Source organism: Lontra canadensis, unplaced genomic scaffold (genome assembly GCF_010015895.1).
Source record: "Lontra canadensis isolate GAN:19392208 unplaced genomic scaffold, GSC_riverotter_1.0 scaffold96, whole genome shotgun sequence".
NCBI lineage: Eukaryota > Metazoa > Chordata > Mammalia > Carnivora > Mustelidae > Lontra > Lontra canadensis.
The window spans coordinates 3,289,673-3,307,568 of NW_022631090.1; the positions used below are offsets into that span (position 1 = coordinate 3,289,673).

General features: G+C 50.4%; 1 protein-coding gene across 6 annotated transcripts in view; it reads left to right on the forward strand.

Annotated features, from left to right (window-relative positions):
* TMEM164 (transmembrane protein 164) overlaps positions 1–17,896 on the forward strand; it is a 152,098-nt gene that overhangs the window by 132,538 nt on the left and 1,664 nt on the right. For all 6 annotated transcript variants that reach the window (XM_032837054.1, XM_032837055.1, XM_032837049.1 and 3 more), the window contains one exon: positions 17,531–17,631. In XM_032837054.1, the coding sequence (XP_032692945.1) occupies positions 17,531–17,631 (101 nt within the window). The remainder of the gene's footprint in view (positions 1–17,530; positions 17,632–17,896) is intronic.

Consider the following 17,896-nt stretch of genomic DNA (forward strand, 5'->3'; position numbering starts at 1 on the left):
CAATCAGTTCAGAAGTTTCCTGATGATCCAGATTCTCAAAATGCTTGCAAATTCAGCTCTTCTTCTCGGTTTCCATCCCTCCCTGCCCGAGTCTAGGCTCTCAGCCTCTGTTGCCAGGGACTAGTTTGTTTTCTCTCTCAGGTCCCTGCCCCTCCATTGCCCCCTACGTCTCCCCCTATCTGTCCTCCCTCCAGTGTCCAGAATGACCTATTTGATCAGATTTTGCTCCCCTGCTTAAAAATCCTGTCCAGGAGGCAGACCACACTCCTTTACATGGCATTCAAGATGGTTACAGTTCTACCCTTATCTGTCTCTTTGACCTCACTTCCCATCGCTGAGATTTCAGCTCCCATTACTTTACCTTCCAAATGAATAAATCTGTTGCTGGGTTTGGTCCACCTGACCCCAACACCATGTCCACGCACACAACAGCTTGTCTACCTGGAACCTGGCAAACTCCATGTCCTCCTTGAACATTAGCTCAGCGATGCTGCCCTGCCGCCTCCGGAGTTGTGTCTGACTTCCTTAAGCAGCCTGAAGCACTCTTTCCTGAACATTCTCTTTATACTTTCATTTGCCTTGAGCACTGCAACGGCCTCATCAGTGTTTATCAGTGTTTTGCCACAAGGTGGCAGTAGTCTCCTCTTTTTGTCTTTTCAGGAACCAAGGCTCTACACATTAAGATCATTATTATGTTAATTTAAATTAATATCCTAAATAATTAAGCTGATAGTATTTATTATAGTTAAGATGCTATGGGAGCAAGGGAGAGGGCAAAGTCTATGAGGCCCCAGGATTTCTGCCTGGGTTTTGGGGGGAGATAGAGTACCACTAATGGACTAGGGCCACAGAAAGAAAGGAACATGTTTTAGGAGGGAAGATTTTTCTTTTTCTTTTTTTTTTTTAAAAGATTTTATTTATTTATTTGACAGACAGAGATTCTAAGTATGCAGAGAGGCAGGCAGAGAGAGGAGGAAGCAGGCTCCCTGCTGAGCAGAGAGCCCGATGTGGGACTCGATCCCAGGACCCTGGGATCACGACCCGAGCCGAAGGCAGAGGCTCAACCCACTGAGCCACCCAGGCGCCCCAGGAGGGAAGATTTTTCTAAAAAAGATTTTATTTATTCATTTGAGAGAGAGAGACAAAGAGAGGAGAGGCAGAGGGAGAAGCAGACTCTCCACTGAGCAGGGAGCCTGACATGAGCCTCGAACCCATGACCCAGAGATCATGACCTGAACCAAAGGCAGACGCTTAACCATCTGAGCCACCCAGGTGCCCCAGAAGATTTATTTTTAAACTTGAGTTTGACACACTTCTATCAGGATGTCCAGGATGCAGTTGGATGGAGTATTCTGGAGGCGTTTAGGGGAGTCTGGGTTGGAGGCTGACTTCCGTATCATTGGCTTAAAGGTGTTGCATATACATACAGGGAAGTGAATGAGATGGTCTGGAGTAGCTACATCCAGTGGGGAAGAAATAGAACTTGGAGAAAAGGCCTCAGGGAACATCAATCTGTGAATAGGAGAAAAAGGAAGAGGAGTGTTAGGGGATTGCAAGAAAGTAGGCTTTTGTCCTGGAAACTGAGGCAGGAGAAAGGTTCATCAGGTGGTAGTGATTAGGAACACCATGTCGTTCAGAGAGTTCTAGTGAAGTAAGGCCGTTGGAGAAGTGGGGATGGGAGGGAGAGGGCAGAGTGTTAAGGAAGGAGGGGTTAAGGGTGTTGTAGAGCCAAGGGAGTAATTTCTCTCCCCTTACCCCAGCCTTTTCCCTGCCTTTCCTTTCCCTCTCATCCCCTTTCCTCTCTGCCCAAGGCTGGGCACATTTAGGTTCTAAGGTGAAGGCCAGTAGTGAGAGGGAGTATTTTGAAAGTACTAGGGAGATAGGGGAGTGGAGGAACCACAGGTGCTGGCCCCTGCTGAGAAGGAAGGGGCTTTGCAGTGGATGGAGGTGGGGCGTGGCGGGAGATGGGAGCAGGAGAGAAGTCTGGACTGTTCGCGCACTGTCCAATAGAATTCTCTACGCCGACGGAGATGGTCTAGATCTGCTGTGCTCCGTGTGGTCCCGAGCAGAGGGCACAGGGCTAGTGCAGCCCAGGAACTAGGACCAAGGCATGGTTTTGCTACCATGTCCAACAGTGTAGCTCCAGAAATTTGGTGAGTTGCGTGGAGGGGACCCTCCTGAAACAGATTTCCTTGCAGTTTTCCGGCACCGGTCCATACAATGACCCCGTTTTCTCCAGGAAGGCTTAGCAGCCTGTGTGGAGGGGCAGAACATCGGGTTTGAGGTATCTATCCAAGGTTGGATTGATAGTGTTGAAGATCCAGAAAGTAGGGGGTGTTTGGGGTTTGGGACAGAGTTTTGGTAACCCTGTCACTCACTTTCCTCCTTTCGGCTTTCTGACCAAGGGCAGGTCACCTAAGGAACAATAACAGAACGGGAAGCAGAGTGCTTACTTTGCTATGAGCTGAGTGAGGCTGCCTTGGCAGGTGAGGCTAGAGCCTGCAGCTTTGGTTTAGACACCTGCTTGAGCTTTCTGTTCCGGACCCCGACCATCTGAAGTGGTCAGGTTTGTACACCGGCCTTGAACTTTTTCCCAGCCCAGGCAAAGGAACTGAGGAGCTCGAGAGGAAATTTGGACAGGCCTGGCGGCTGGCTGTCGGCTGAGGATGTTCGGAGATACGGCCCTGTCGGAGCTGGACTAACCTGCTTTCAAACCTCGGTTTTGTGGCTTACGAGCCGTGTGACCTTAGCGAAGTTCCTGAACTTCCTGGGCTTCAGTTTCTTTATCTGTAAAATAGGAATAATGCCCACCACTTTGTTCCCATTATGTAAATTTGCTCTTCATATGGTTTCTGTTTGCTAAGGTACCATGACTCTGCCTACCAGTCTCCTAAAGTGTGGTTTGAGCCGTTTCTTAGGTTCTTGCCCTTAGTAGGCCACCCCTTGGGGATGAGCTAGTGAGCGGGTAGGGAGAAGTGTGGAGCGACAGGGATAAAGAGCGACCTCTGCCCGGCTGGTAGTTGAGGAGGCTAGTTCAAGTGATCGGTCATGCTGTTGCAGATGGTACGGAAGGAAGGAGGAGGAGGACGTCCATGGGGGTGGGGGTGGGGTCGGAATCAAGGGATCAGAGGTCACCAGGAGGTGAGCGGGCTCGTGCCCAGTAGAAATGAGAGTATGGAATCTGAAACCACGGGAGGTCATGGTCAGAGGACTAGAACTGAGGCTGACTGGCCAGGGGTGCTCCCTGAAGCTGATTATGGGTAGGAAGGTGGCATGAAGGTGCAAGTGTGTGGAGTTAAGGAGGTAAAGGAGACCTGGAGGTTAGGATCTTAGAAGTGGACCCCGCACGGGTGGTGAGATCCCCCAGAGCAGTGCTGGCCGGAAAAGGCCTGATGTAAAGGGGGACTGTAAGCTCAGCGAGAGTGATCTGGGAGGAGTCTGACAGTGACCTGGAGGTTGAGGTTGGGTGGGGCAGGACCATGGTAACAAAGAGAAGGTGAAGCTTGCAAGAAGGAGACAAGCGTAAGCATCCAGAAGCAGTAATGAGAGGGGGGATCTTCAACCCCCATTCTCCCCGCACAAGCTGGCTGCGAGCACAGGACAAGGCAGAGGAAGAGCCTTGGCTTAGAGCAGCTCGAGGGAGGAGCAGCGTCCTGGGGGAGAGCCAGGGCTCCACAGGGTGAGGAAGTACCAGGATCAGGTTTCCAGGGGTTCCAGTGGGATGGTTTGAAGGGAAGAAGGCTGCAGAAGGGAAGAAGGCTGCAGGAAAGCCCCGCTTTCGGACCCACGGGGCTGGTGACCCAATTTCCCACTCTAGAACTCCCTCCCCTTTTCTTCATCCCTGTGGGTGATTTCGGTTGGGTGGGTGTGGTGGTTTTATTTAGGCAGGGGTTCTTAACGTGGGGTTCATGAATAGGGAATAAGGGGTTCATGAACTTGGGTGAGAAAAGTTGATGCTCACTACTGCCTTGAAATCATGGTAGTGGTTCTACTCGCTTCTAGAGCTCATTAAATGCATTAGTAAAGAAACACGCGAGGACTGTGTTAAAGATCTTTTTCTCCTATTTTGATGACTCTGTTTTAATATCACTGGCTTCTCCTATAACACTTTGCCTTTTATGCCTTCAAAACCTCTTCTGGGGAGGGTTTCACTGGTGTCCCATGCTGCCAGGGGGATCTGTGCCCCTGGAGGGGCTCCCAGAGGGGCTCCTGGAGGGGCAGGGTGAAGGAGCCTCCAAGCTACTTGGAAACCCCTTTCTACTTCACTAGAGGGAGCTCTTGTTTCAAAATTGGGAAGCCAGGGACTCAGGCCTGACACAGGGTAAGAAAGGTGTTTTGAAGCACAGCAGATCAGATGTCCTTTGGGGACATTTCAGGAAACTGGGGTGTGAGAACCCCAAGGTTTACACGGGCAAGCCACATGTCTCTGGAGATAAGCTTTAAGCTTACCTCTTGGAGGATGAGGGTTGGGACACAGCCAGTGTGCTAATTTTAGGACAGTTAAAGCAAGAGTACTGTGGTCAGTGAGGGCTTGAAAACTGACCCCAAGGTCATACTGACCTCAGTCTGCCTGTTTCTCTCCCGCCCAGCCCATTAGCTCATCCCCCTCTCTTGACTAACTAGCCTTAAGGTGCTGGGAAAGTTCTCTGTCTCTGGCTTCCCACTTCCACTTTGCGGGCCAGGCAGAGGGCAGGGGAAAGGCTCGGGGGCTCTGGCTCAGGCAGATTCTGAAGGCTCCTGCAGGGCCCTTGGGGTGAGGGAATGGCTGGGGAATTTGAAAAACTGGCCAGGGGCTGAGGCTCGTGCTGGGGGATGGATTGGAGAGTTTCTAACGACCGTGGGATTTTCCCCCTGGAAGAGGAAGGAATTGGGGCTCAAGCATGCTTTGGAGAATTAAGGCAAGTACTTCCCATTGTAATTTTACCCGCTTCCAGGAGGCACTGCTTTTCAGACAGGGCCAGATTGGGGGGGCCCCTCTCCTGGACTGAGGTCTCTGGGGCAGGGCCCAGACATCTGCTTTTCCTACAAGTTCTCAAGGACAGGGATCCTCACAGTGTGCTCCCCAGACCAGCAGCAGCTGCCACCTAACTGGGAAACTTATTAGGAATACAGATTCTAAGGTTCCTGACTCTGGGTCCCACCCCACACCCACTGAGTCAGAAACCCTGGGATGGTGGCTGCAAAGCTCCCTTGTATCAAGCCCTCAAGGGGTTTCTGAGGCCAGCTGAAGTCTGAGCACCACTCCCTTAAGGGATTCAGATACAGGCTGAAGCTTAAGCCTCATTGCCTCAAATGATCCAAGAGTGGCCCCCTACTTGCTGACACTAACCGCGTAACGTGTGCAAGGCGCTGTGGTGTGTTTCGGGTTTCAATACCATTGTTCCTTTGGCTTTTCTATGTGCTCCTGCAGGGTAGAGAGGGCCTGAAATTTCCCTGCAGGTGGGGCAGTGCTGCTTAGAGGGGTTTTGATTCACACCGCATGGATGAGAGTGGACGCTGGGACCGGGGTCTCTGGACTCCAGTGCTGAAGCTGCTAGGCCGGGCCTACCTCTTGGATACTTTGCCAGCTCAGGGCCCTCACTCCATGGGCGGTTGTTGGAGGGCTGACTGGGATCCTCGGAGATTTGGGGGGTCTTTAAGTTGCCTGAGCCAGAGGCAGCATGGCCTGAGGAGGCTCTTCTCTCTACCTCAGGACAGCCTCTTACACGTTAAACAGACTAGAAGGCGCAGTTCATTTGGTCAAATGCCTGGATGAAGGGGAACCTGACTTGGGCCTGTGCGCAATGGTGAGAATGGGAAATCCCATATCCGTGGTCATCTTGGGATCATCCCTGGGTGGCGTAGCCTTGCAAAAGCTCGAAATGGAGGCGTCTCATGTAGAAGGCACAAAGGTTTGGGATGGTATTGTTGTTGGAAGCTAAATTAGTCATTCTCTTCCCTGTTCCCAAGCCCTCACCTTCTCTCATGGTCCCCATCCCATCGAGTGGCACCATCGTCCACTCATCACCTGGGCCGAGATCTGCAGAGAATCATCGGTGCTTCACCCGGCTACTCCCCCACATCCAGTCAGTGGCCAAATGCTGTCAATTCGACCTCCTGATCATTTCTCAAATTTATTCCCTGTTCTCCACTTTTCGTTCAGACTGGATCATGCCTGACTTGTTCGATCCCTGCCTCTAGCCTCACTCTACTTCAGCCAGCAGCCAGACCGCAAGCTCTGCCCCTTGCTTCAAAGTGTGGTCTGTGGGCCCGCAGCACTCGGGAGTCAGGTAGAAACGCAGACCCGAGATCTGTACCCAGGACACACTGCACCTGCCCTTTACCAAGATCTCTAGGTGATTTGTAATGTCCAAAATATCTAATGTGGCAAGCAGAATTCTTCACGAACCGGCTCCCATCTCCTCTTTATCCCTCCCTCCTATTTGATAGTCCAGTGATACTGAGCTGTCGAAAATTCTCGAACATGTGGGGCTGCTCACTTCATTTGTTCTGCAACTATTTATCGAACCCCTACTTTGCATCAAGCACTTGCTGGGGATAAAGCAGTGAGCCAAACAGACACGTATGTTTGCTTTCAGGGAGTTTACGTTCTTGTGGAAGGAGACCGTAAAGAATTCTAGTAAGTCAGATGATGTTAAGTGTCAGAGAGGAAAAGCTGAAGCAGGTTAAGGAGTACAGGGATGCTGAATGGCTAGGGAGGCTGAAGTTTTAAATGAGGTAGCCTCGTTTAAAGAGAAGTTCTCATTAAGAATGTGACATTTGAGTGAAGGTTTGTAAGGCAAGGGACTGAGCCTTCGGATACCTGGAGGAAGACTATGCCAAGAAGAGCAAAGATGTGTACAGGCCCTGACATGGAATGTTTCTAGAATATTCCAGCAACAGCAAATAGGTCTGTGTGTCTAGAGCCATGTGAAGGAAGGGGTTATGTTGTAGGAGACGAGGTCAGAAAGGTGCTGTAGATGAGGGGCAGATTATATAGAAGGCCTCACAGACCACAGGAAGGACTTGGCAGTTTACTTTTGGGGAGATGGGCAGCCATTGGAGGGTTTTGAGCCGTGGACTCAGACGATCCGAATGAATTTTTAAAGGGGTCACCCAGTTGCTATGCTCAAATTAGACCGCAGGGGGGCAGGGATGGAAGCAGGAAGACCTGTAAGTGATGTGTATAGTAACTCAGGCAGGAGAAGCTAGTGGCTGGGCTACTGACAGGAGAGCCAGAGGGTCGTTGGTTTGGGATTCATGCTGAAGGTGCAGCCAGCAGGATTTGCTGATGGATCAGATATAGGGTATGAGAGAAGGAGGGGTCATGGGTGACTCTTGAAGGCTATGACCTGGAATGGAAGTGGAATGGAAGTGGAAGGGAATGGAAGTAACAAATATCCCAAAACATAGTGGCTTAAAGCACTGACTTATTATTGGATGACACCAAACTAAAAAGCTCTTGCACACTGAAGGCAATGATCAACAAAACAAAAAGGCAGCCTACTGAATGGGAGCAGAGATTTGCAAATGACATATCTGCTAAAGGGTTAGTAGCCAAGATTTATGAAGAACTTGCACAGCTAGCCACCAGAAGACCAAATAATCCCATTAAAAATGGGCCAAAGACCTGAATAGACATTTCTTCCCAAAGAAGACAGCCAGATGGCCAACAGACCCATGAAGAGCTGCTCGGTATGATGCGTCATCAGGGAAATGCAAGTCTCGACCACAGTGAGATACCACCTTGCACCTGTCGGAATTCCTAGTATCAAAGACAAGAAGCAAGTATTGGCAAGGACGGGGAGAAAAGGTCACCCTCCTACACTGCCAGTGGGAATGCAGGCTGGTGCAGCCACTGTGGAAAACAGTATGGGGGTTCCTCAAGACATTAAAAATAGAAATACTATACAAGCCAGTAATTCCGCTACTGGGTATCTGTCTGAGAAAACTGAAAACACTAATTGGAAAAGATCTGCACACTCCTGTTTTTATTGCAGCATTGTTGACAATAGCCAAGGTAGGGAAGTGACCCGAGTGTCCATCAGTAGATGACTAGATAAAGAAGCTGTGAGATACACATACACACACACACACACACACACACACACACACACAGTGGAATATTACTCAGCCATAAGAAAAGGATACCTTGCAGTTTGTGACAACACGGATGGACCTGAAAGGTATTTGGCTAAGTAAGCCCCCAAAAAGGACAAATACCATATGATTTCATTTATATGTAGAATCTAAAAAACAACGCAGATGAACAAACAGAAACAGACTCTTAAATACAGAGAGCAGGCTTGTGGTTGCCAGAGGGAAGGGGCTTTGGGGGGGGATGGGCAAAATTGGTGAAAGAGGGATTAAGAGGTACCCAAAAAAACCCCAGTGATACCCTATTTTTCACAACTGTGTGGGTTGACTGGGTCATTCCTTGTTATGGACCAAATGTTTGTGCCCCAGCCCTGGCAAATTCTTATGTTGAAATCCTAACTCCCAGTGTGCTTGTATTTGGACATAGAGCCTTTGGGCAGTAATTGGGGTTCAATTAGGTCATGAGGGCGGGGCCCTCATGAATGGGATTGGAGAAGGGGAGGCCAGAGAGCTCCCGAGCCCCTCCCACCTTGTGAGGCTACAGCAAAAAGATGGCTGTCCTATGAATCAGGAAGTGGGCTCTCCCTAGACATGAACCTGCCTGTGCACTTGATCTTAGACTTTATAGCTTTCAGAACTGAAAAAAAGAAACGTCTGTTTAAGCCACCCAGTCTATGGTGTTTTGTTATGGCAGCCCTTGCTGACTGAGATAGTTTTCTACTGGTCTTGCCTGGGCTCACCTGGAGCAGTCGGGATAGCTGCCCCTCTCTATCCTCATGGCCTTTCATGGCATGGGGTTCTCAGGGCAGCATTCCAAGAGGGCACACTCCTCGGTACAGGTGCTTATCACGCCTCCAGTGGCAACTTTTTTGCTGTAATCCCGTGGGTCAAAGCAAGTTGCATGGCTGAGCCACATGGTTCACGTGGCCTGATCAGCGTGGGAGAGGAGCACATGAGGGTGTGGATACTGGGAGAGTATGACTTACTGGGAGCCAGTACGGTAATCATCTACCATAGGAGTTAAGGTCTGAAGCTGGGTTCGAGAACGTGAGGTGCCCATTTGCGTATCGCAGTGTAGATATTGAGCAAGCTGTGAGATGTGTGAGCCTGGAATTCGAGGCAGAGGTCCGGGCTGAGATGTGCATGTTGGAGTCATCAGTGCATAGATCACCTTCAAGCCATGAGATCGGTTGAAACTGCTCAGGGAATGAAAGCATATAGGGAAGAGAAAACCTCTGAGTTCTGCAGCCTCCATCATTTAGAGGTCACAGAGAGGGGGAGGAACTGCTAGAGAGGACAGAGAAGAAGCAGGTTGTGGAGCAGGAGGAAAATGAAGGGAGTAGTATCCTGGACTCCAGACGAAGAACGTTTCCAGAACAAAAGGATGCGTAAGATAAAGCCTGATAATTGACTGTTGGATTCAGCAGCGGAAAGGTTATTTGTGACCCTGCGGGGAGCCGTTTTGGGGGGAGTGAGTGGAGGGGGGAGGTAGGAGCAGAAGCCTAATTAGAGCAGGTTAAAAGAGAATGGGATGAGAGGAATTGTGGACAGAAAGTATGGACAAGTATTGTCCAAAAAAAGAAAAAAAGATGTGAGCGTGAATATAATCTAATATTCTAGTAGCCACACTCAGAAAATGTTGAAGAAACTGTTGCCATTAATTTTAACAACATCTCTTCTATGTTGTTTAACCCAGTATATCCAAAACGTTCTCATTCCAATGTAACCAGCATAACATTACTGCCAGGATATTTTACATCCTTTGAAACCCAGTGTGTATTTTATTCTAACGGCTCATGTCAGTTCACACTAGCCACCTCTCGAGGGCTCAGTAGCCACACATGGCCAGTAGCTGCCATACTGGATGATCCATGTGTAAAGGAATCTTTCAAGGAGTTTTGCTCTAAAGAGGGGCTGGGGATGGAAGGGGAAGCAAAGTCAGGTGTTTGCAGCAGCTGTAGCGATACTGACTAGGTGAAAGGGGATGGGATCTGGATACAAAGGGGAAGGCTGGCCTTGGCTGGGGTCTTGGGCAGGACATCCATGGCAAGAGGGGTGAAGGCAGAGCACATCAGTCACTGAGGCAGGTACGTAGTTAGAGGCAATCATGAGAGCTTTGAGAAAAAAAATTTTTAAAGATTGTGTTTATTTGAGAGAGAGAGAGAGAGAGAGAACATGAGCGGGGGCAGTGGGAGAAGCAGACTCCCTGTTGAGCAGGGGGCCCTATGAGGGGCTCAGTCCCGGGACTCCAGGATCATGACCTGAGCCGAAGGCAGACACCTGACTGAGCCACCCAGGTATCCCAGATTTAAGAGGGTTTTTTTTTTTTTTTTGGCCTGATTCTTTTTTTTCTCAGTGAAGTAGGAGGCAAGGTCATCATCTGAGAATGAGGATGGGCTAGCCCTATGGGAGGTTTGAGAAGAGAGGAGACCATATGAAATTGTTGCCTGAGAGAGTGAATGGACGGGAGGTACAGCGTGATTGCCTGGCAACAGGAAGGATGCACTTGAGGTCTGTGATCACGAATTCGAAGTGAGAACAGTCAGCGCTGTTGTTTTTCTCCATCACATTCAGCTGTGTGGGTGCAAGCAAGGAAGAGGAGCATGTTGGAATTTAACCAGGGCTGGGTTGTTGGGTTCCCCACCCCCCCACAAGATGAGTATGATCCTGACAGGCGCTGTGAAGTGAAAGGAGGATGCCAGGCATCTTTCGAATGGTGGGCCTCGGAATGTAAGGAGGGAAGCAGGAGCCACGAGAGACAGCAGAGAAATGGTGGGACCTACTGATAACAGATTCTGGCTGCGTCAAAGTGTCGGGGTCAGGGTGAGAGTGTAAGCCTGAAAGAAGTCTTAGTTGAGGAAGGAATGTTGGACTTAGAGGGGGTTGTAGATATTCACAATTCTGAGGTCTCAGGCATGAGCATGGGAGTGAGTGGCTGATGTGCTAGAGAGGACAAGGGGACTGAGCAGTGGGGGGGCCAAGGAACCGAGAAACCAGGGTCCTAGAAGGTTCATGCAGGCATGTGTGGAAATTATCAAGAAATAGGGCAGGGATGGTTTTGGAGAGAGTGCTACCAAGCCAGGTACTAACAACCTCAAGGGATATTGAGGGCCATGACGCAGATGTTTGTAGACAGCCGTAAAAGGGAAGAGTAGTGGGGTGGTATGGGATGGTGGTTGTAAAGTTTCAGGGCGGGGGGGCCAGTGGTCTGGGAACAGCAGTGCCAAGTAAGAAGTTACCCACCCTACCTACGTGGGCCAAAGGAGAAAAACCAGTGAAGCTGCTTTTGAAGGCCAGAGGGGAAGCAGGCTCCTCATGGGCAGAGGTAGGGTGGGTGTGAGCCAAAGGATGAAGGGGACACTCAGAGATGTGAATAAAGTATTGGGGATTTGAGTAATGATTTCTCTGTGCCTTTGCAGATCCTGTTCCCTTCCCCTGGAATTCCCTTCCTTGTACACCTGAAAAAACTCCTCTTTAGCTTTGACCACCTAGCTCCTACATCACTATTTTCCTGAAATTGCTATTGCCGCGAGTACATGGTCAGCATGTCACTAAAGCCAGGGGAGGTGTTGGTCTCTACCTCTATAGAGAAGTGTGCTCCCAGTGGAATGTTTGTTAATGGTGGGAACGTTCTGCTTCTGCCTTGCCCCGTAGGGTAGCCACTACTCATGTGAGCACTTAGAAATGCAGCTGGCACAGCCGAGGAATCAAATTTCTAATTTTATCTAATTTTAATTCCTTTAGTAAATTGTCACGAGTGGCTGGCGGGCTCATTTTGTCTTCGATCCTGTCTTCTTGGGCAGGGGGTCCACTTTCTTCTCGCAACGATCGGTGCTTTACTCTCATTCCACGGACTCTTCTCATTGATCTCTCCGCTCCAAGCTCTGTCCATGCCATTTCTCTCCCAAGCTCTCCACAGGGACACCCCATAGGAATTTGGTATCAGCGCATTCCACGTTGAACTCTTTCCCCTAATTCAACTCAGTTACTGAAGTAAGACTTATAGTGAATTCTGAAGTCATAGACTTGGAAGCTGCCTGGCCTGCCTCCCTAGCCATCCCAAACAGAAATCTGACCTCTACTCCCCTGTGTAAAACCTCTCAGTGGCATCTCATCATGTTCAGGATCAAGGCCAAGTTCTTGACCATGGCAAATGATGTTCTCCATGACCTGACCCCACTCGCTGGTCTCTCCAGCTTCATCTCTTGACACGTGTCCCCTCCCACTTTATGCTCCGGTGACACAGACCTGCTTCAGATGACATGCAAACAGTGTGCCACGTCATGCCTCCACACCTCTTGGCAGGCTATACCCACCACGTGGAGTACCCTTTCCCTCCTGCACGCTCCGACCCCAGCTCCTCCTTGTGCTTCTTCAAAACCCACCTCAGCTGTCGTCTCCAGCTACCCTTCCTCTGTGCCCCCTTACTTCCTGTGCTTCCCTGCCTACACCATCTCGTGATTCACTCATTTATTTGTAAAAGATTTTATTTATTTGAGAGAGAGAGGACATGAGTGGAGGGAGGGGCACAGGGAGAGGGACAAGCAGACTCCACGCTTGGCACAGAGCCCGATGTAGGGCTCGATCCCAACACCCTGAGATCAAGACCTGAGCCAAAATCAAGAGTTGGACGCATAACCCATTGAGCCACCTAGGCGCTCCCCTCATTGTTCACTTGTAAGTGCCGGACAGTTGTTAGGAGCGGGGACTATCTTTTCCCCCTTCTCCCCACCACCTAGCCATGGGATCTGGTGCCCAGCGTTGGATGAAGTCAGTGGGTCAAAGGAAGCAGGACAGAGACCGGAGAACAGGATGCCACCCTGCCCAGCCTCAACTCCTTGGTCTAAGTCCTTCCTGGGTGGGATTATAGGATGGGAGAACGGTCCCTGGGAGGCCTCTCGGGATCTGTCTTTGCTGCCGCTGGTGGTGCAGGTGACTTCTTTCCCAGCACGTGTGATGCTTCCTTCTGGCAGAAATCGATTTCAGAAAAAGCTATTATCTTCGCTCCCCCCACCTTTAGAGATGAAACGCTTCTATCCTCCTGGGATACACGATGCTAGCAGAAAAATGTCACATTTCTTTCTTAGAGTAGGAAAAAAAAAAGTTTTATGTGTTTAATTTTTCCAAAAGTGCTTAAGTTTCTCTTTTCCTTTAGAAGAAAACTGGTTTTTCACTCGGATTATCCCAAGGGCCACATTCAGGTATATGGAGAAAAAAAGGAATGATGCGCTTGTGCATACCATTTGCATATATCTGTGTGGGGTGGATCATTTATTCTCAGGGTGCTTGCTTGCTTTCTTCCTGGCTGGCTCTCTTTCTGGTTTCTTTTCTTTTCCTTTTTTTTTTTAAGTTTCTGAGAAATTGAATCTTTGATAATCTGTACAATGAAAAGAACCAACAACAGTGAAAAGACAGTGGAAACCGTAGGCAAGCCCCCCTCCCCCAGCCCTTCACAGAGAAGATCACTTCTTTGCAAGATTCCCTGGCTTCTCCCAGTCTTTTCGGAGATTTTGGATGGCTGCGGTTTCTCCATGATAAAAGTAGCAGCGGCCTGCTGTGTGCCAAGCAAGCTGCTCTGTTTACTTTTCTGTATCTCTTATTCTACTTGGTGGCCCTGAGAGGTAGATGTTATGGCCCTGAGAGGTGGCTGTTACCTCCAGTCTTCATACAGGAAACAGTCCGAGAGGGCAATGCAACAGGATCTGCCCCAGGCCCCCCTCCCCACCCCCACCGCTGTCCCTCTGCCCTGACCCCAGGCAGTGGCAGACGGGATTTACACCCAGGGCTGTCCACTTCCAAGCCCATTGTTTTCACCTCTTCAGCTCTATTTTCCATCCCTGGCATGTTGTTTGGTGTTCTGCCTTCGACATCTGCCACTACCAGCCAGGGACTTTTCCTCACGCGCATGGTTTGGTTGTCATTTGAATGGCGGTTGCATAATACCAAGGGGCCAGAGTTCACCTTATCACCCCACTTGGTTTGTTTCCACGTCCTCAGTGTTACAGGTGGCGCAGGTGTAAATATCTTTGTGCAAATAAGGGTGGTCTGTTGGGTTCTTTAGGTATTTGACGGAAGTCCTCGAAGTAGGATTGCCAGGCCAAAGGGTTTTATAGAGTTTGATGATTTCTCCGGAAGGGTTCTGCCGTTCGATCACTCACACCAGGCTGAATTTTGGAGTGCCTACTGTGTACCAGGTGCTGGAGGTAAAGGGGGGATTCCGAAACGGCCCCTCATTCATGGAACTGACAATCTGGTGTGGGGAGGATGGGGCAACCCAAAGTGGTTGTAGGAAAGTGGGGGTTGGGGCAAGGGGCAGTGAAAACGTGGACCCCTGGCTGTGTCTGAGTGTGCCTCTCCCCCATAGCGTGTGGCAGGGACTGCGGGGCAGGGAGGAGCATGATGAGGAAAGGGGCCTCATCCCAGCTTTCCCCAGGTCGGTGGCTGAGCTGCCTCCAGGCTGAGGACCTCCTGGCTGCTGCCTCCTGTCCTTTTCCTCCAGGGGCCCCGTGGCCTATGGGACCGGTCACTGCTGCCCAGCTGCCACTAGGAGGAGCCAAGCAGAGGATGGCGGGAAATAGCTCCAGCCTTGAGAGGCACCTGCGGGTCCTCCAGGTCCGCTCTTCCCCTTAACACCCCAGCAGCCAGGGAGACAACACGGTGCCTGATTCCCATTCATTCAGCAGACAGGAAGGTGCACAAAGTTTCAGTGCGCAGCTGCCTTTTTGCAAGCCAAGTGCTGTTCTAGATGCTAGGGGCACAGAAACGAATCCAACAAGGGCCCCCTCCCCAGGGAGCTCTGGTCCAGAGAGGAAAACAGACAAGGAAAGAGACCTTATGACTTGGTGTGGTGGTGGTCTGGACAAGTAGCAACAGGGGCACTGAGCAGTGAGCGGCCTGGCAGCGTCTGAGAGCCCAGCGCCCTGCTCTTACTTTGGCGGTGGCACCACAAATCTCCTGGCCTTTGGTGTCTCCATCTCTAACCTGAAAGAATGAGTTTGATGCCCTCCAAGGGCCTTGTGACTTACAGATGCTGTGAGCCTGGCTCATGTGCCCATAATAAGCCCGAGCTTTTCCCCCAGAAGACCTACCTGGCTTCAGTCACCCCACCTCACTCCTTCTTCCTGCCATACCCTACCCCACCCTACCCCACCCTGCCCCTGTGGTGTTCCTTGGTGTTCTGCCTCTGGCCTTCCTCTCCCAGTCCACATGTGCCCTTGTGTCTTTAGTAGCTAGTGGGTGCTGCTGACACCTACATCTGGATGTTCAGCCCCATCTTCTCCATTGAGTGTGTGACGTGACTTAAATTAAGTCATCTACCCAACAACCTTATGAAGTGGGCGGTGGCATGCCATTTTATAGATGAGTGAAACTGACCGAGACGTGCCCACTTGGCTATTCCGCAGGTGCCTCGATTTCAATATGTCTGAAATGGGCCTCATCGTCTCCCTGCCTTGTGCGTCCTCTTGCCTTCCCCTTTCTTCTCCATCACAATCAGTGGCACCATCAACCCAATGAGGCCCAAGCTGGAGGCCTTTCTAGATTTGTCCGTCCTCATCCTTGCTCCCTAGCGTGCATGACTCACATCTGCTGAGATCTTCTTCCACTTCTCTCCAGCCCTTCTTAAAATTCTTAATTCTTAAAATGTTCTGAATTATTTGCCAACATTTAAAAATCAGGAAATGCCACACACAGGTTAACGAACCTGGCTCCTCTTGCAAAACTGAAAAAACTGGCAACTCTGGGAACATGTTCCAGTGGGGCAGTGGTTGGATGGAGCCGAGTGGTGGTTGCCATCTTTAGAAGGGGCACGGGCTTTCTTCTCCCAGTTGCCTACCTGAGCCTTGTGGCATCAGGGCTCATGACCCTGCAGGTATGGGCTGAAGCCCAAGCCAGCCCTCAACCAACATCCGAGTCTTACTCCTGCTCACCACCCCGCCACACCCTCCACTGCGGCCCCAACTCTTACCCATAGTTCTCTGAATTGCCTTACACTCAGGGCTCCTGTCTGCATGTCTGCCTTTGCGCAAGCTTCTGGCTCTAGAATGCCTGGGCCACTGGTTAAGCCCCGTTGGTCCTTCAGGATTGCTCTGTGCCCCGTCTACTGAGAAGCAGTCCTTGCAGCAGTCCTTGTTCCTACATCTTCCTCCCCGCTCCTCTGCCTCCAGCTGAGTTCTGTCCTCCCTTGATAATGGGGCACAGAACACAGGCATCCCACCATTGTACTGGGTTCTAATTGTCGATTGGCATGTCTGCCTCCCCCCGCAGACTAGGAGTCTGGAATTGTAGGGAGCCTGTCTTCTTTATCTTCCTATACCTCAAAGGTCAGCACGGAGCTTGGAAACGTAATAGGTGCCTGATAAGTGGTGAATGAATGGATGAATCAGTGAAAGACTGACTTGGGAAGATACTACTCCGGGGTGTAATGTTGCCACCTACTTGCTTGGGATGGAGGGTTCCAGCTTCCTTTCATTCTGGAGCATCCCCATCTCCAAGCCTTCCATTCCGAGTGACCCCCCACAGCATCCTATAAGCCATACTCCAGCTCTGCCAGCTCTGGAATGCATCCAAGCCTCCCAGGAGGCTCGTTCCTAGGGAGGCTAGAGGGAAAATATATCATTCTTGCTGTTCCGGGGCGGGGGAAGGAGTTGGGTAACGGTTGGGAAATGGCACAGCCGTTGGATACAGCACATTCTGTCGTTATTGGAAGCATGATCATGTTGTGCTCATGGTAGCACCTCACACCCGTGGAACACTCACATGGTACCCAAGTCCAGACCATGAGCATCCGGGAGCTTATTCCCTTCATTCCTTGCCACAGTGCTATGGAGTGGGTAGGACTGGTATCCTCGTTCTACAGGCAGGAAAACTGAGACTTAGGGAGTTTCCACAACTTTTCCAGGGCCACATAACCCAGACGTGGTAGAATCTAGATTTGAGCCCAAATCCGTGGGCCATGAAAGTGGACCCTTCCAACCACCATGCCGCCACACTTCCTCAAAGAGCTCTTTCTTTAGAAACGTGAGGGAAGGACGAAAGTCAATGTGAAAGGGAAGGATGCGTGATTATATACACAGTTAGACTCCAATTAGTAATTAAGAAGAAGAAAAAAAGCAAACCAACTCCTGAAGCATAGGGCAGTCCAGCCGGCTTGCACACCCACAAGCCAGCAGCGCCGCGTGTGGGGAGTAGAGGGCCGGGGATGTGTTGCTCTACATTTTCCCCATCTCGTTGCCACTCCCGTAACATTTTCTAAATTTCCTCTAACAATCATGCATTCCTTTCATCATCAAAAAAAAAAAAAAAATCCTCCCTCCAAAACGGCCCCGGCATGTCAGCGGGCCCATCTTCTAAGTAGTGACAGGGGTCAATTGGCCAGCGGTGGCTGCGGCCTCGGCACCTGTAACCTTGAGGAGCAAAGGAGAAGTGAGTCTCACCATGTCCCCTTTTCCTCCAGGTGCTTACACCCCAGAGCCCCTCAGCAGTTTCCGGTGGGCCCTTCTCTCAACTGGCCTCATGTTCTTTTACCACTTCAGCATCTTACAGATCCTGGGCCTGGTAAGTTTGGTTTGGTCCCCTCCAATTCCCCTCTGTGTGGAGTTCTCCATAAATCTTCATAATCCTGGTTGGCGCTGGTGTATCGTTTTGTTTCGAAAATACAAGATGCCAAAGGCCAGGATGTCAGATTGTTGTGTCTGGGTTGCTGATTTATGCTCCATGGCCTGGGCCTCTCCAAAGGGTTTTCGGAAATCTACAGTATTGACCATTTCTTTTCATCCCTGGGGAGGCAAAGATGCCCTTCGCTCACGACCACCCGGGTTGC